This window comes from Pleurodeles waltl, chromosome 3_1, assembly GCF_031143425.1.
Source record: "Pleurodeles waltl isolate 20211129_DDA chromosome 3_1, aPleWal1.hap1.20221129, whole genome shotgun sequence".
Taxonomy (NCBI): Eukaryota; Metazoa; Chordata; class Amphibia; order Caudata; family Salamandridae; genus Pleurodeles; species Pleurodeles waltl.
The window spans coordinates 280,638,154-280,656,142 of record NC_090440.1 but is presented as its reverse complement, the minus strand read 5'-3'; the positions used below and the strand labels follow the sequence as shown (position 1 = coordinate 280,656,142).

The 17,989-nt window shown below is 47.2% G+C and overlaps 1 protein-coding gene across 1 annotated transcript in view; it reads right to left on the bottom strand.

Annotated features, from left to right (window-relative positions):
* The window catches only part of FAN1 (FANCD2 and FANCI associated nuclease 1), a 231,126-nt gene that overhangs the window by 177,443 nt on the left and 35,694 nt on the right, over positions 1-17,989 (bottom strand). The window contains exon 4 of the mRNA XM_069222393.1: positions 5,264-5,465. Within this exon, the coding sequence (XP_069078494.1) occupies positions 5,264-5,465 (202 nt within the window). The remainder of the gene's footprint in view (positions 1-5,263; positions 5,466-17,989) is intronic.

The window sequence follows — 17,989 nt, the reverse complement described above, 5'->3', positions numbered from 1 at the left end:
CCATCTCCCCAGACTGATTGATCCCAACCAAGAAGGCTTGTTCGTAAAGGACAGAGAGCTGATAACGTTCTCTGTCTCGCTCACTTGGTTGACAAAACTCATAGAAGTAACACCTACCCTTTAATTGCCATGCTTGATGCAAAGACAGCTTTTAACAGCATGAGCTGGGTCTTTTCAAAAGCACAGTTAAACAAGCTTCAACTCTGGCCTAGTATGATGGATAAAATGATGGGAGCATACGGAGTCCCCATGGCAGTTATCCAGACAAGCACAGGCAAAGCCAATAGGTCTCAGCAATCCGAGAGACATAGGCAATGGCAATGTTAATGCAGTTGTACACGGTGCTGTGGCTGTTTTTAATGAGATATAGGTTCTCGGGTCCCGTAGCTGGTGGTGGCCATTATGTCAGCACTGAGCATCACAGATCGTTCAGACCTAAAAAATATACTCGCCTACTCACTATGGTGAGTCATATTTTATCAGTTCAAGCTATTTGTAGGACCTGCTCACCACTTCTGGCGAGTTGACAGAGAACAGAGACAAAGGTCAAAAGTCAGTTTGTCTTACAAAATTATTTTTCCTTCTGAATGCAGAGTTCTAGGATTTTCTAAGGTGAACTTTCTGACCAGATGTAAAAGGTGTGTAAAAACGAAAGGTTGTAGGGTGTCAGTTTTTTCCTAACACACATTTACATTTCTAAGTCAACTGTACAAACATTTCAAAACATATTTCAGTAGTTGTGAAAGCTCATTGCTTGTACTTTTGTTGGATGAAAAAAATATTTTAATAGGATGAAAATAAATTAGACACTTGGTTATGTGCAAAATATAAATGTTTTCTGAAACCCAATTTTCACAAATTGTTAATATATATTATATAGTTTTATCAGTACAGCTGCAAGTTAGTGGGAAGGTGTTTGGACATTTCTTGGAAACTTACTGTGTATAAATGACAGTGTGCGACCACATCATGCCTTAGTAATGTATTCAAAATAAACGTTTAAACATAAACTGAGACACTCCTGCCCTGATAGCAATGCTACAAGTAAGCTAAGAGACAAGTCATGTATCATGAGTCTCCTATATGTGGACTAGATTATTTTTATTCATGAAGCAAACGTTTAGTCCATTTAATAAAAATAATAAAAAATGAGGTCCTTTTGTACATCAGAAATGCTGAGCTCACATATTTGAAGGTTCACTCATATGAAAATGAAGAAAAAAGTGACTCCGTCAACTATTTGCCTAGGGTCACACATTGAGACCCATTTACACGTCTAATACATTAGAGTTATTCGAGAGTAGATTACTCAAGTTACTTGACCTGCAGGTCTAGTAAAAATGTTATGATTTTTCGAGGCCTGGCGTTTGTCAGTGTTATTAGCATAAAGCCATTACTCTAGCTCTTTTCACAACCCTGCCTTGGAGTCTTTCTTCCATGTGCATAACCCAGCTAATTTACTACACGTTTCCTGTAGTTCGTAAACAGGCAATACGCAATAGGTGGACTATAAGTCCACTATAAGTTCTGGGTAAGACCACAGTAGGTCTTTTCCAACATACACGCACAGATTAAGGATAGAATGTAAGTTCAGGCCCAGGACCTCAGCTCTCGTGAAATGTCTACAAATTATCACTAGAGCAAGGAATAAGAATTCAACTGGTGTTCTATTACAGTTCAAAACCTCTCTAATCTTATCTCCATACAAATTTCAAAAGGGTGTACAAGCAGCTCACTCTAGAATTTAAATTACAAGAATGTTTGTTGAGAATACGTTTTAGCCCTTTAACACTACATTTGCATTGATGAACATGTGATTTCTGAAGTGCACTTCGAGACATTAAGTCAGCCTAAGTCAAAAGAAAACATGCCTTGTCCCTTGAAATGATGAACACAGAAACAAGTACAAATATAAAAAACAAGCCATTCATACTTGATCCTGCATACATTTTCCAATACATAAAAATCACAGTAAGGAGCCCTGCATCATATCTTGTCATGCACGTGATAATACAAGGAATTACCAAATGGACAAATAGTTGTTTGTTAAAGGGAATTCAGACACATGATAAGACCTTATTTGCTGGAGAGGCTTGGCAATTCAGATCTTGCACAATGGCTGTCCCTGCCCCAAGAGGCAGACACCAAATGTTGCCACTCACACGTGCCTCATAATAACCATACAACCCTGGAATGTGCCAGCCCCTTCAGAAGCAAACAATGCTCTGACTTCAACAGGAAACAGCTGACATCTGCAACGGTGTGCATACTTCCTAGTGGAACGACAGCAGGGAAAAGCACCCCAAAAAATGGAACGAAACCCCTAGCAACACTGGCATTAAAAACAAACACAGAAAAGTAAAAATGTTCACTCATGTTTTACATTCAATTATACCCTTTTGTGCATTTAATTTGAAGGTTTGCAAAAATTTACATAATGTGCAGGTTAAAACAGCATCCATATTGTAATCTCAGTTGCCAAAGTTACTATCTAATTAAACAACAAAACAGCCAAACATAAATTTAGGTGAAAGCTGCATAATATTTGTATATTTCTAAAATGTTGTAAGGTGAATGATGTTTTATGTTTTTCTTTGAATAATGGCCCACTCAGGACATGAAGGAGAAACACTTAGAATTAAAATGGGCTTTATAAACAATTTATTTTGGCATTTAACTGACAAACTCAACCAACTTTTCCCCTACCCCCCTGCAGCACACTGTAGTTAGCCTACCTGCAACTTACAATGCTGGCTTCAAAGTAGCAGGGAGGTAACGTGCTGCTGATAGACATGATACATCCAGAGCGAAAGAGCCCACGTATATGCGTACAATAAATCACAGCGAACAAGAAACAAAATGACCTCTCTTCGGCTTACCTGGACTGAGGAAGTATGCTTTCATGCAGTACCAACACACTCTACAGTCTTTGCTATCATTCATTGGAAACTTGAGGCTCAGCCAGGTGGAAGCAATCGAGCTCTGAGCAGATCATCCGATGACTCTCTCTCAGAACACCAGGCCATGCTATCACAGATGGTACGGATTAAGATGTGTGGCATAGAAAGCTTACAAATGCAAACCAATAGTAGTAAAACGCAGATTACAAATTTGAAAAAATGAAATAAAAAGTTAAGAATTACACATTTTACACAGGGGAAAAAAGGTTGGTAACCGGGTTTACAAAACAGAAAGACGGGTCGCTTACATGGAAGAGGGATTCCACCTGCAATACTTCGAACATAGAAGACAGCCTGCTTCAGGACTGTTGCAATGCGGTAGCTGTTCTTGTGGTTTCTTAAAGAACTCTTCTATTGTAGTGTAGTTAGAGGTGGGTGAGCATCTCTATTAAGTACGAGCCAAACCCAGACAAAAACATGCAATGGCTGGGTGGGGGTGAGTCAAGCAGCAAAGCAGGTGGGACTCGGGCATGGAACAGGCGGACCCTGAAAACAGCGTCTCACATTTGATCTTGGTCTTTGCATGCCCAGAAATATGAAAAGTTAATATGATTTACAGCCCTGTTTACAACAGAGCTTGGAGCAAGTAATAACAAGTCAATAAAAAGCCAGGAAGCAGATAAGTAACAGCATCTGTCAGATAAGAACAAGATTTACAGCCCTATTTTCAGCGGAGCTCGGTAAACCACAAGTGCTTGCATGAAATGTTCCAGATTAAAGAAAAATGTAGTTCAGATAATAGATACTAAAATGGCACCTGAGAAATGGATATTAGTACTTGGTCCTTGCTCCCAGGGGGATTAACAGAGGAATAGGCATAACAAATGCATGCCATGAACAAATGGGGAGCAAGAATAGGAGCAGGACATTAGAGCTAGCAAATGGGAAGTCTATGGGCCGCCTGAAGCCCACAAAGTATAAACAACATGTCTCGAAGACTGTCTACCCAAGACATAATAAATGAGCAGTAGCTCAAGTCAGTAGGCACAGGTGTCCTCTCTCCTCCTCCTTTTTGATCCAGTGGTAAAACAAAAGATAATAATGGCCATCGCTTTTGGAGGCGGATTAACAAATTCAACTTATTTGCAGACAATATCCTCCGCACACTAACCAATACCTCTGAATCCCTCCAATGCCTGTTCAGAGCCCTAGAAGAATTTGAACAAGTGTCTGGCTTTAAAATGAATAAAGAAAAAGCTCATATCTTTACCATTCTCTCAGGAGAATTGCACTCCCCTCAAACACTGACACTCTTCCAGTGGGATACACGTTTCGCTAGGTAAATCCTAAACCGCAACAAGGGATGAACTAGGGCCAACTGGATAAAGACCCGCAAAAAATGTTCTGGAGGATCTAAGGAGACAGAGGGCAATATAACATCATGGCTGGGACGTATCAATGTCATTAAAATGAAAGTCCTTTCTGGAGTCCTGTATTTGTTTCAGGCAGTCCCAACTCCAATACTGTTGTTGGACATTGCTTAACTCTAGACCAAAATACGCTTGTTCATATGGGGCGGGAAACACTTTGCATCTCTAATGCGATTCTCATGCTTTCTAAAGACAAAGGTGGCCTGACTTTCCCTAATTGTCTGGAATATTACTGGGCAGCACACCTTGGATATAACTACAGAATGAGTTGTAGGGGTAAGTGAAAAAACACTGGCTCCTTGTGGACCGAGCTGTAACTTGTCGCCCACTAGAGGACCTAGCCAGGCTTCCTTCACATGCTGGACCAAGAAAAATCTGGATGTGATATAAGTAGATAGCAGAAACAAATAATAGCGGTCAACAGAGATGAAGGCAACATGATGATGTCATAGTAATAATACAACATATGTGAATGAAGGGAATCATGCGTACGATAAAAGAAAAGTCTTTTTTTTCATTTCTCAGTGTGTGCCACAAAGCGAAACAGTTATCATGATGTGATTCAATTTTATTCCACTGCTGATGTTTGAAGTTGCTACGTGAGGAGTATATTGTTAAAATTGCAATGTAAAATGTTTTTTTTAAAACTACAAAATGACCACCATCTCTTTGCTGCAGTTTATGAAGCGGTAGCTATATTTGTAAACCTTGACACACATTTCATATGTGTTCCTGGATAATGTTACTATTTTACACTGTAGGAAACGCCTACTACATAAACCGCTTGTCACCACTTGTCTGTGATCCATTAAACAAAAAAAAACAAAAAAATTAAGATTTCTCAAGAGGCAGATGTAGATCAATAACAATATATTAATAACGTCATGCCAACTTCAATAATGTTCTTCCGAACCATTTACAATGAAAATGTACCTTTTTAGGATAACTGTTCCAATTCCAGACTGGTGTTGGCCAAAGCTGAAAATCGATCGTTGCTTTGCCAGTCGTAGAAAACTTTCAATTAGCTGCTGCTTTTGACCATTTAGATTATCCAGATGAAAGGTCTTAGCCAAAGTTTTAAGCTCAGGAGCTGGGAGCAAATCCAGCACTTCAGAAACCTCTATTAATTCAGATTCTGCAAGATTACAATGAAAATATATGTTAATGAGGCTGTAGGAAAATGGTACTTTTTGCGTTGTCACCCCCACTTTTTGTAAGATTTTGTTGCTGATTTTTGCACATTGTGTCATGACTGCCCAGTACATGTGCTCTGACCCCTAAAACATTTAGAAACTGGCTATACCCCCATATGGCATATTTAACTTACCTGTAAGTTCCATGGCCTGTAAGTTAAATAATGGACTAGTGGACTGTGGCACACATCGGGCCACCACTAATATTTTAAAATATGAATAAATTACCCCTTAAGGCCCAAATCGGGAAGGGTGCATGGTATTTAGAAGTAGCGCATATAAAAGTGGAATTTAACACATATCCTTACACTGATAAGGCCCCAAAAGCTACTTTCACTGTAGCAGGGTTAGATTTCCACAGGGAAGCATTAGGAACAAAATGTAAATTAAATAATATTATCCCCGCCTAGCAACCAAATAAAAAGTTTGTTCTTAGATGTTTTAAAATATTTATCACAAACCCAAGTTATTGGTAAGGTTGGATTTATATTAAATATTTTACAAAAGGGGCTTGTTAAAAGTCAGTTTTCATCTGCCTAAAGCCTGTAGTAGCCTATTTGCATGAGCTTCGAACTGACACAAAGGAGCTGAATAGCTCCTTAGTTAGGCGTGAACTTGCCCCCAGAGCTGAGAAGAGAACGGCATTGGACGTGTTCTGAGGTGTTCTGTTCCTCTGACAGGATGACTATCTGGGCAGTAGCCAGCAACTTAACTTCAAAAAGGCCTATTCTGTCACAGGCAGATGTAGCTAAAACTTGGACCTGGCCCATCGTTTGTCCCTCTAGTTAACCAAGCACTAATCCAAGTGGGAGTAACTGCCCCAAAAGAGATTTTGAGTGACTACAGAGGAGGGATTGCTCATTTCCCTGGCCATACTTCTAGGATGAGGACAGAAGCTCTACATAGAGGAAGAAAGATTTTGCCATATTGGATTTAGATAGAGAGGGGCACTGTTGGATGGTTTGTAGAAGGGCTCACAGGAACCGCTGGGAAAGCTGGCAGGGGTATCCCTGGGAACTTTTTCCCTATTGGTTAAAGAAGGACCAGGAGTCACCCCTACCCACAGGCTAGTGCCAAGCATAAATGTGGCACACGTGGGTACCCTCTTCAGAACTGGTGGAAGACAGAAGGAGGATGGCACCTGTTGTTGAGACCTATCAGGAGAACTTTATGCCTGGAACTGTTCCCACTTTTACCTAGGACAAACTAGTGGGATCCTGCGGTCAGTTGGCTGACCTCCTGTTAAGCTACAGGGACACAAAACCTGCAAGAAGCCCACTTTCCTAGAAAAGCCTAGCTAACCAGTTTCCATTGCACCTGCCCTGGGTCCTGTTGGTGTTGTCCATTGGAGAGAGTCCAGACTCCTAAACTGTTGTTCATGAGGTCCCAGAACCCTTTTCTGGTGTCAAAGTGTGCTCTTCCTGCCTATATCTGCCTAGGCTACAGCTTACAGCCTTGCCAGACTAAGGACATCCGACTTCCAGAAAAGAGTTTGAGCATGAAGACAGAAAGCTTAATCTGTCCCAACACTGAGAAGCATCCAAACTACAACGACGATTTTCCTAGGTGCAAACACAGGACTTTTCCCACTCTGAGCTTTTCCCACCATCGCCGACAGCTTCACCAAGATCTCGTCCTTCACCAACCTGTTATCAATTACCAGTTTTCGGATGCAGCTTGCAGCTTTGCCCAGTGAGATTCTCACTTCTCTAAAAATGTTCCAAGCATAAAGGTAACTTTCTGACCAGAACAAATCTGACCTGTGCTCTATTGCGGTCGGCATCAAACATTACCCGTCTCCCAATCTAGTGCAAGCAGTTGCCTGCAGTGGGTACTTTGTGCTTTTTGGCACTATTGTTAGTTAAAAATGTAAAAAATCATATCGCCAGTTTCCCTTACTGGATTGTTGTTATTTGGTGTCACTTGGCTCTTTAAATTATTCTTTTTTTTTTTTTTCTTTTTTTTAAATGGAGTGGAGTTTATTGTGTTGTGTTTTTTACTTTTTAACTGTTTTGGTAAATTTCTTACACATTACCTTAAATTCAGCCTTTCTCACCTGTGGCATTGCTGCCAGGGGTTAAGCTCAGGTTTCAATTAGTAAAACCTTTACTGCCTTATCTTGAATAGTGACATTACCACTTGTGGTATACTACCATTCACCAAATTAATAATCCACTTTCTCACAATCGCACTAAAAGGAAGTTGAAGTGAGTGTACCCTTAAGACATTAGGGCCCTCATTTCAACATTGGCGGTAAATCCAGCTGACCGCCGTGCAGAAGACGACCAACACACCGCTGTGGCGGCGAAATTCTGCCACAGCTATTACGTCCCACAGTCCGGAATCCGCCAAAATCCAGACACCCACACAAGTCCGCCACACCAAAGGTCAGTGATAAACTGGCAATAACAAAACCGACACCGTCACGCCAACAGGAATACGCCCACACTATCACGACCGACGAATCCACGCGGCGGTCTTTCAACCATGGTAAACCATTGGCGGTACACACCGCTGCACTCAAAATACACACACATATACAAAACACAACCACATTGGACAATTTGAAATACACACACCTGATACACATACACACACCACTCCCACACACCCAATATAATATAAAACACACACCCACATCACCCACAAACCCCTACAAAGAAAATCGAGAAATAAGGTCAGAGAGAGAGACTACCAGAAACAACACTGGCATCCACAGGCACACAACACCATCACTCACACAACATCCACGCACCTCAGACAACACACACAAACACATCCCCTCACACATCACCTACACCACACCATGGCACCGCGAAGACACCCCAGGTTCTCTGAGAAGGAGCTCAGGGTCAAGGTGGAGGAAACTGTCCGGGTAGAGCCACAGCTATTCGGATCACAGGTGCAGCACACCTCCATAGCTAGGAAGATGGAACTATGGCGCAGAATCGAAGACAGGGTCAACGCAGTGGGACAGCACCCAAGAACACGGGATGACATCAGGAAGAGGTGGAACGACCTACGGGGAAAGGTGCGTTCCGTGGTCTCAAGACACTAGATTGTAGTTCAGAGGACTGGTGGCGGACCCACACCTCCTCCCCCACAACTGACAACATGGGAGGAGCAGGTCTTGGTTATACTGCATCCTGAGGGCCTCGCATGAGTAGCAGGAGGAATGGACTCTGGTAAGTCAAATCTTAACTATTACATCCCCCACCCTACCTTCATGCTATCACATACCCCACCCTCACCCTCACCCCCATCACTCCAACACCTCACATATGCCCCACTATTACAAACTACCAATCCAAACACCAAGCCCTGCATGCAACACCAAAGCAGAGACACCCATCATCAAAGCATGTCCACTACAGATACCCACACAGATCCCCATACCAAATATCACACAAGGTTGTAGACAAGAATGTAAGCACTGGGGTACAGTCACCCACCCATTGCACACGATGGCACACACAGATGCAATAATCATGCCTTTACACCCCTGCAGGACCCCTACTTAACATCACTGGACAGGAGGTTCCAGACATGTCCACTCCCCCCACAGAAGAGGCCTACAGTGATGACAGCAAATCTGTCCAACTGGATCTAGATGACCAGCCCGGCCCATCTGGGACCTCGGGACAGTCGGTTCCCCACACACTGGCACATGCCACCACAGAGCCTCACCCCACAGGAAACACCAGCACAGCACCCACCCAGCAGGCCCATACCTCTGTCACCAGGACACGTCACGCAGCAGTGTGTCCACCACTACAGGTAACCCAGGCAAATCCACAAACCCAAGAACATCAGGGACCAGAGGGCAGTGGCAGTGGGCACACGGTTCAGGGGACAGAGGAACAGGAAAACAGGGGAACTGGGAGGACTGCTGTGCGACAGGGGGAGGACAGGCCCAGGGAACCCACTCTCCACGAGGCCCTGTTCAACATCATGGGAGCGTACCATCATTCTCAGGAGACGATGGCAACGGTACTGGCCAGGTTTCAGGAGACCCAGCGGCTGCAGGAGCAACAGTATTTGGGGATCAGGGAGGAACACAAGTCCATCAACACCACCCTGGTCACCTTTGTAGGGGTGCTGAAGGACCTTGTGGACACCAGGAGGGACACTGTGGCACAACAAGGGGCCCCTGACACTAGCCTGGATGATGAACAGCCCACCACCTCCGCAGGCGCTATTGGACAGGAGGCACCGCCACAGGACCACAACACCAGCACCCCACCCCCTGCAGATGGAGAAACACCCTGCAAACGGTTACTGAGATCCAGGCACAAGACAGAGAACAATGCCAAAACCCCGCCAAGAAATGAGACCACCCTGAATGTCATCCTTCTGTCCCACTTCGTCACCCTGTCCATCCTTAAACTGCCCTAGCTCCACTTCCTATGCCCCTTTGGACAATGCACCTATGAAACAAATAGACTGGACTCTGCCATGGACATTCCTCCACCATCACCTCTGACCATTTTACAACCACCTCCACTAATTTGCACTTAAATAAACACCCTTGAATCACAAAACAATCTGGAGTCAGTCTGTGCTTTCACAAATGTGTATTTGCTATAACTAAGGAAAATAGCAATGTTGATTGTATTGTCAACATACCTATGTCACACAGCTCTAGTCCATGAGGTAAAATAGCAGAGGTCACACAGTGGGACCCACATCTGTGAAACAGAAAGACAAAGTGACAAGTCAGGGTCCATACACTGGATGAAAGTGACAGACATATGATAGGTCTAACAATTGTATGAGATGTGTGAGGCAGTGATGTCTTCTTACCTGTGTCTCACTGGAAGTATTGCTGGATAACGTTGTTTCTGTTGTCGATATCCTCTTCTTCTTCCTCTTCTTCTTCACTGTCCACAGGCTCCACAGCTGCCAACAGACCTCCTTCTGGACCATCCTCCTGCAGAAAAGGCACCTGTCGTCACAAAGCCAGGTTGTGGAGCATACAGCAGGCCACGATGATCTGGCACGACTTCTTCGGTGAGTAGTAGAGAGAACCACCTGTCATATGGAGGCACCAGAACCTGGCCCTGAGGAGCCGAAGGTCCTTTCGATCACTCTCCTAATTCGCCCATGTGCCTCATTGTAGCAGTCCTCTGCCCTTGTTCTGGGATTTCTCACTGGGGTCAGTAGCCATGACAGGTTGGGGTAACCAGAGTCACCTGCAAATGTCGAGGGACAACTGTTAGACACACACTAACCCTTAAGGACAAGCCCAGACCCAGACAATCATTCACACGGTATAGGGTCCTTGTCCTCACCTATTAGCCACACACGGTGCCTATAGAGTTGCCCTATCACATAAGAGATGCTGCTATTCCTCAAAATGTAAGCGTGATGCACTGAGCCTGGAAATTTGGCGTTCACAAGGGAGATGTACTGGTCTGCAAAACACACCATCTGCACATTCATTGAATGGTAGCTCTTCCGGTTTCTGTGCACCTGTTCACTCCTGCGGGGTGGTACCAAGGCCACATGTGTCCCATCAATGGCACCTATGATGTTGGGGATATGTCCCAGGGCATAGAAGTCACCTTTCACTGTAGGCAAATCCTCCACCTGAGGGAAAACGATGTAGCTGCGCATGTGTTTCAGCAGGGCAGACAACACTCTGGACAACACGTTTGAGAACATTGGCTGGGACATTCCGGATGCAATGGCCACTGTTGTTTGAAAAGACCCACTTGCCAGGAAATGGAGTACTGACAGGACCTGCACTAGAGGGGGTTATCCGCTGACATCAGGTCTGGCTCCAACTGGGCACACAGTTCCTGGATTGTGGCACGATCAAGTCTGTAAGTGATAATGACGTGTCTGTCTTCCATTGTCGACAGGTCCACCAGTGGTCTGTACACCGGCGGATGCCGCCCTCTCCTCATCTGCCCCAGCGGACGTGCCCTATGGATGAGAACAGCGAGCAGAGAGACAGCCAACACTGAGGTATAATAACAAATATTTATTGCACACATTTGTCAATCCGCAATGTGCCTGTCACTGTGTGTATGCAAGTCCTAGATAGGTGTGATGCATTTAAAATTAATGCCATGTGACCCCCTGAAATGGCAGCTGCCTGACCTGTAATGTGGGACATGGGGATATGAAGTAACTGCGCTGGCGTTCTACACCGTCGCGGTAGGCGGTCGAAGACTGCGGCCCAATCCTGCATTGGTTAACATTGGACCCTATGGGTCCGAGGAGCCAATGACGATGTACGCCAGCAGTGATGGTACGCACCGCCGCAGATGTGACCGCCATTTTCTCTCTGTTTACTCACTTGATACCTGACCTTCGACAGGAGAGGACCTACACTGCAAGTGCTGCTGTGTCCTCAGTCTGGAAGCGACGATGGCTCATGTGTCTGGGGAAAGGGCCCCTGTCCTCACTTCAGAGGAGTTGGAGAAGTTAGTGGATGGGGTCCTCCCCCAGTACATGCTACTCTACGGTCCTCCAGACAAACAGGTGAGTACACTGTGAGCATGCTATATGGGCAATGCCTGTTTGGAGTGGTATAGATGGAAGATAGAGGGGGGGGGACTGAGGCCTGCATGAGCGGACAGTGATTTTCTGTGTGTCAGGGCAAGGGTGGGAACGTGGGTCAATGACTGACGGTCCGGACATATCCTTTTCCCCTGTACTATTACTCTAGGTCAGCGCCCACCAGAAGAAGGATATATGGCGTGCCATCGCCAAGGACATCCGGACCCTGGTGGTCCACCACAGACGGAGCACCCACTGCGGAAAAGATGGGAGGACCTTCGGTGCTGGAGCAAGAAGACAGCGGAGGCCCAGCTGGGGATGGCCTCCCAATGTGGGAGGGGTGCCCATCGCACCTCCCTGATGCTCCGGATCCTGGCAGTGGTGTATCCGGAGTTGGATGGGCGCTTGAGGGCATCACAGCAGCCACAAGGGGGTGAGTACAGTCTCATTCAGCTGACTCTGTGTGCATTACGAGGTGTCTGGGTGGGGGAGGTGGGCAGTGGGTTACCCTAGGCCAGGGCGAGTTTTGTAGGCAAGTTCCCTTGGTGAGGCAGGCTACGTGCACCCCAACCCCACCAGTGGTAAGAGCCAACTACACCTAGTCAGGCTCCTGTGACTTCCATGTGTGCAGCAATCGTGCATACGCCTTGTATCCCATGTCCCTGTGATTAATAAGTGGAACTCTAAGTGCATGGCATAGTGCAGAGGGCTGCCTTGTCTGTAGTGTCCGTCAACAGTAGCGGTATTGCATGCACTGAACATGTCATTCTTCTGTTTCCCCCCCAATTCTTCTGCTCTCCCTGTTCTTGTGTGCATTAGCATCATCAGGCCGAGGAGCAGTGCCACCGGAGCAGGAGGGAGCTGCATCCCACATGGCCCTGGATGGCGAGATAACGGAGTCTGACGCCACCAGTGGGACGGAGGGCAAGGGAGCTCCACGGCGGGGACGGAGGTGACATCAGCGGCGGGGACGGAGGTGACATCAGCGACTCCTCCTCTGATGGGAGCTCCCTTGCGGTGGTAGGCCCCTCTGTGCCCTCTCATCAACAGGTACAGCCGCCACCCCCCCCACCAGCACTGCCTTCCCACTAGCCCCTCAGCGTGTGTCCCGTGGCCGCTCACCCAGGAGGGTGGGCATCTCCTTTGCCCCAGGCACCTCAGGCCCTGCTGCCCTCAGTGAGGAGGCTATTGACCTCCTGAGATCCCTGACTGTTGGGCAGTCTACCATTCTGAATGCCATCCAGGGTGTAGAGAGGGAGTTGCAGCAAACAAATGCATACCTGGAGGGCATTCATTCTAGCCATGCAGCCCAACAGAGGGCATTTCAGGCTCCGGCCTTAGCACTGATGGCAGCCATTGTCCCTGTGTCCAGCCTCCCCTTCCAACCTTCTCCACCCAGACCCAATCCCCTGTACCTCAGCCTATCCCAAGCACACCATCAGACCAGCATGGTAACACCTCAACACACAAGGGTGGCTCTGTCAAACATAAGCACCACACATCCCACAGGCACTCACACAAGCATCATAACCATGCATACATACCAACATCCACTGCCTCCACTGTGTCCCCCTCCTCCACATCTCCCTCCTCCCTCCCAGTCTTGTCTCCACTCACACCTGCATGCACTACATCCTCAGCCACTACCTCCAACACCAGCATGCCCATCACCACACACCGCTCACGTGCACTCACCACCCCCACTACCATTCACACATCCCCTGTGTCCTCTCCCAGTGTGTCTGTGAGCCCTCCTCCCAAAGTACACAAACGCAGCCACATACCCACCCAACAGCCATCCACCTCATAACAGCCTCCAGCCCATGCACCTTCACCCAAAGTCAGCAAACCTACACCTCCTACATCCACTACCTCTTACTCCACTCCCAAGCCCCCTCCATCTACCCATCCCAGTGTGTCTAAAAAGCTTTTCCTATCTAATATTGACCTCTTCCCTACCCCACCCCCCATCCGTCCCCTAGGGCCCGCCTTTCCATGTCCCAACCTAGCACCTCAGCCACGACATCACCGGGCACAGTGGTGCCAGCAATTTCGGGCTTTTGGAGTGCGCCAAGCAACAGGGCTGCCAGTGTTCCACGGAGCAAGGGCAAAGACATTCCGCCACCTCCAAAAGTCAAAAGTCAGAAAGTTGCCCACATCCCAGAGGGAGAAGGCGAAAACATCTGCCACCAAGGGCTCAGGCAAAACAAAAGTGGATAGTGGCAAGACAGCTGCGCCACCATCCAAGATGGGGAAGGGCCAGAAGAACAAGAGCAGGTCCACGTCAACGCCAACCTGCACGGCGGACAAGACTGCCACCAGCACCACCACCAGCACCGCAGTCACTGAGGCCGCCACCAGCACTGCAGCCACAGAGCCCGCCGCCAGCACCGATGCCACAGAGCCCGCCGCCAGCACCGATGCCACAGAGCCCGCCGCCAGCACCGCCGCAAATGACATCACCGCCAGCGGCCCCGCCACATCCTGAGCCAGTGGCACCACCGCAGGCATGGCTGCCATCCCCAGTGGTTAGCCGTCCGAGGCTGGTTGTCAGTTCCAGGAGCCTGGGCAGCTTGCATGTTGCACCACCGTCAGTGGAGTGTCACATCCACTACCTCAGTCCTTGGCAGGATGAAGCACTCTGGGCACCAAGCTCCCTCCAAAACCAGTGGAGAGATACATCCACTACCTCGGTCCTTGGCAGGATGAAGCACTCTGGGCACAAAGCCCCCTCCAGAACCAGTGGAGTGTCACATCCACTACCTCAGTCCTTGGCAGGATGAAGCACTCTGGGCACAAAGCCTCCTCCAGAACCAGTGGAGAGATACATCCACTACCTCAGACCTTGGCAGGATGAAGCACACTGGGCACAAAGCCCCCTCCAGAACCAGTGGAGAGATTCATCCACTACCTCAGTCCATGGCAGGATGAAGCACTCTGGGCACAAAGCCCCTTCCAGAACCAGTGGAGAAAGACATCCACTACCTCATTCCTTGGCAGGATGAAGCACTCTGGGCACAAAGCCCCCTCCAGAACCAGTGGAGAGATTCATCCACTACCTCAGTCCATGGCAGGATGAAGCACTCTGGGCACAAAGCCCCCTCCAGAACCAGTGGAGAAAGACATCCACTACCTCATTCCTTAGCAGGATGAAGCACTCTGGGCACAAAGCCCCTTCCAGAACCAGTGGAGAAAGACATCCACTACCTCAGTCCGTGGCAGGATGAAGCACTCTGGGCACAAAGCCCCCTCCAGAACCAGTGGAGAAAGACATCCACTACCTCATTCCTTGGCAGGATGAAGCACTCTGGGCACACAGCCCCTTCCAGAACCAGTGGAGAAAGACATCCACTACCTTAGTCCTTGGCAGGATGAAACACTCTGGGCACAAAGCCCCCTCCAGAATCAGTGGACTGTCACATCCACTACCTCAGTCCTTGGCAGGATGAAGCACTCTGGGCACAAAGCCTCCTCCAGAACCAGTGGAGAGATACATCCACTACCTCAGTCCTTGGCAGGATGAAGCACTCTGGGCACAAAGCCCCCCTCCAGAACCAGTGGAGAAAGACGTCCACTACCTCAGTCGCAGGCAGGATGAAACACTCTGGGTACAAAGGGCCAGATGTACCAAACGTTTTGCGACTCGCAAACGGCAAAATCTGCCGTTTGGGAGTCGCAAAACGCGTATCCCAATGCAGAAATGCATTTTGCGAGTCGTTACCGACTCGCAAAATGCATTTCAGACTCGCAAATAGGAAGGGGTGTTCCCTTCCTATTTGCGAGTCGCATTGGGATGCAATACCATTTGCGACCGCATATGCGGTCGCAAATGGCATCGCAGTTACCATCCACTTCAAGTGGATGGTAACCCAATCGCAAATTGGAAGGGGTCCCCAAAGGACCACTCCCTGCCCTGAAAAAAAAACGAAACTAAAGGTTTCGGTTTTTTTGAAGTGCAGCTCGTTTTCCTGTTAGGAAAACGGGCTACACTTAAAAAAAAAAAAAACTGCTTTATTGAAAAGCAGGTCGCTAACATGGAGGTCTGCTGACGACAGCAGGCCTCCATGTTAGCGAGTGCCTATACTCGCAATGGGGCCGCAATTTGCGACCCACCTCATTAATATTAATGAGGTGGGTCATTGCGACCCCATTGCGAGTTGCAGTCGGTGTCTGAGACACCGTACTACATAGCAATTTGCGACTTGCAAATTGCTAGTCGCAGGGACTCGCAATTTGCAAGTCGCAAATTGCTTTTTTCGTACATCTGGCCCAAAGTCCCCTTCAGAACCAGTGGAGAAAGACATCCACTACCTCAGTCCTTGGCAGGATGATGCACTCTGAACACAAAGCCCCCTCCAGAACCAGTGGAGAAAGACATCCACTTGAGATATTGTGGCTTTGCACTCCCCAGGATAAAGCAGTGGGCAAACCACACACTGGAAAGACTTAAGAGACTGTGGCTTTGCACTCCCCAGGATGCAGCAGTGGGCATTAAGCCCCATCGTGGAGCTGGCGTCGTGCACTCATCCGGCTGAGGTGCCCCTCCTTCCCTTCCCCCTGAGGTGCCTGTTTCATTTCGATCTGATGCCCAAGCAGTGTTCTCTCCGTTTGGAGTCGGGTATCGAGTGTGGGCCTCGCCCTTGCATTTTGGGCCCAGTGGTCCACGAACTATGAATAGTGCACCATCCAGACTTGTATAGTTGGTGTACATAATTGTTTATACTGTATTTAAAGTTTTGACTAATGGATTTTTCATGATTACAATCGTTCAACTCATTTCCTTTTGTTAATGCGTTCTTCCGGGGGTCTGGGGGTAAATGTAATGTTGCATGTTTTTGTGTGTATGTTGTTGTGTGTGAGGGTGGGGGTGGGGGCTTTGCGTGGTGCGTGTGTGTGTGTCACACTGTTTTCCCTCCCAGTAGTTAAAGGTTCATAGAAAAATCATCAAATTACCAGATATTTGAGCATCAGATCAACATGCTACAGAACTGTGGTGATAATATATTTTAAACAGCCATATTCTGCAATTATACATGTAGCTTAAATGAATCACAATTTTGATTGGAAAAGCATGCTATGGGTCTAAATCCATTAGTCAAGTTACTTAACGTGGCGTCCAACTGTACATTTACAGTTTGGGATGATCAACATCCTTTGCATACTGTAGTGGATCAGTCGAGTATCCATCAGGTGATGACTACAGACTCTGCAGCATATTTAGGCAACTGGGCCAAATGTTAATTCAGGGATATCAACTTTGTATTGCCTGAATCCTCTACATTTTATTTCGAGGCAAAACGTTTTAATGTCTATTTTTTCAGACATGAAATTACTATTACGTGCTGTGAGCCCTATTTCATCATGGGCTCACAGCCAATCACATAGTCAGAAACAGATCCCATCACGTTTTGATATGTGTGATGGTCTGTGATTGGTTAAAAGATCATGTCTGTACTCAGTACTGCGACTGGCTGAAAGGAGACTGATCCCAACACCTAGGTAAATCTATTGTTCCATTTTGTGATTCAATCCCAGAGGTGGCCTTAGTTGCACATATTAGACTGCTGCTTGTTGCGAGATGGTAACTGCAGAAAAGGCAGCCCAGCCCGTCTTGATTTTTCCACATGTCCAGAGTCACACTCACTGGGGCATAACACAGCTCCCTCCAGTAAACTTCCATCACTGCCAGGCAAAAGGCTGGAAGGTGGTAATGGGACCCTTGGCCATCAGGCTGAGCTCTTTTCATCTGCGTTCCTTACCGTAAACTCTTTGCTTCCCTCTTGGACATCTCACTGCTACACATCTGGCTGCTCGGGCAGGCTTTCCCTGGACCTTGCAGACTCCTCTGCTCATTTCCCCTTTTCCATGGCACTTTCATTTATGTGGGCATCTCATACCTGACCATGTACCTACCTAGATTAAGCTCTTTGCTCCCCTACACCATCTCCAGGCAATTTTG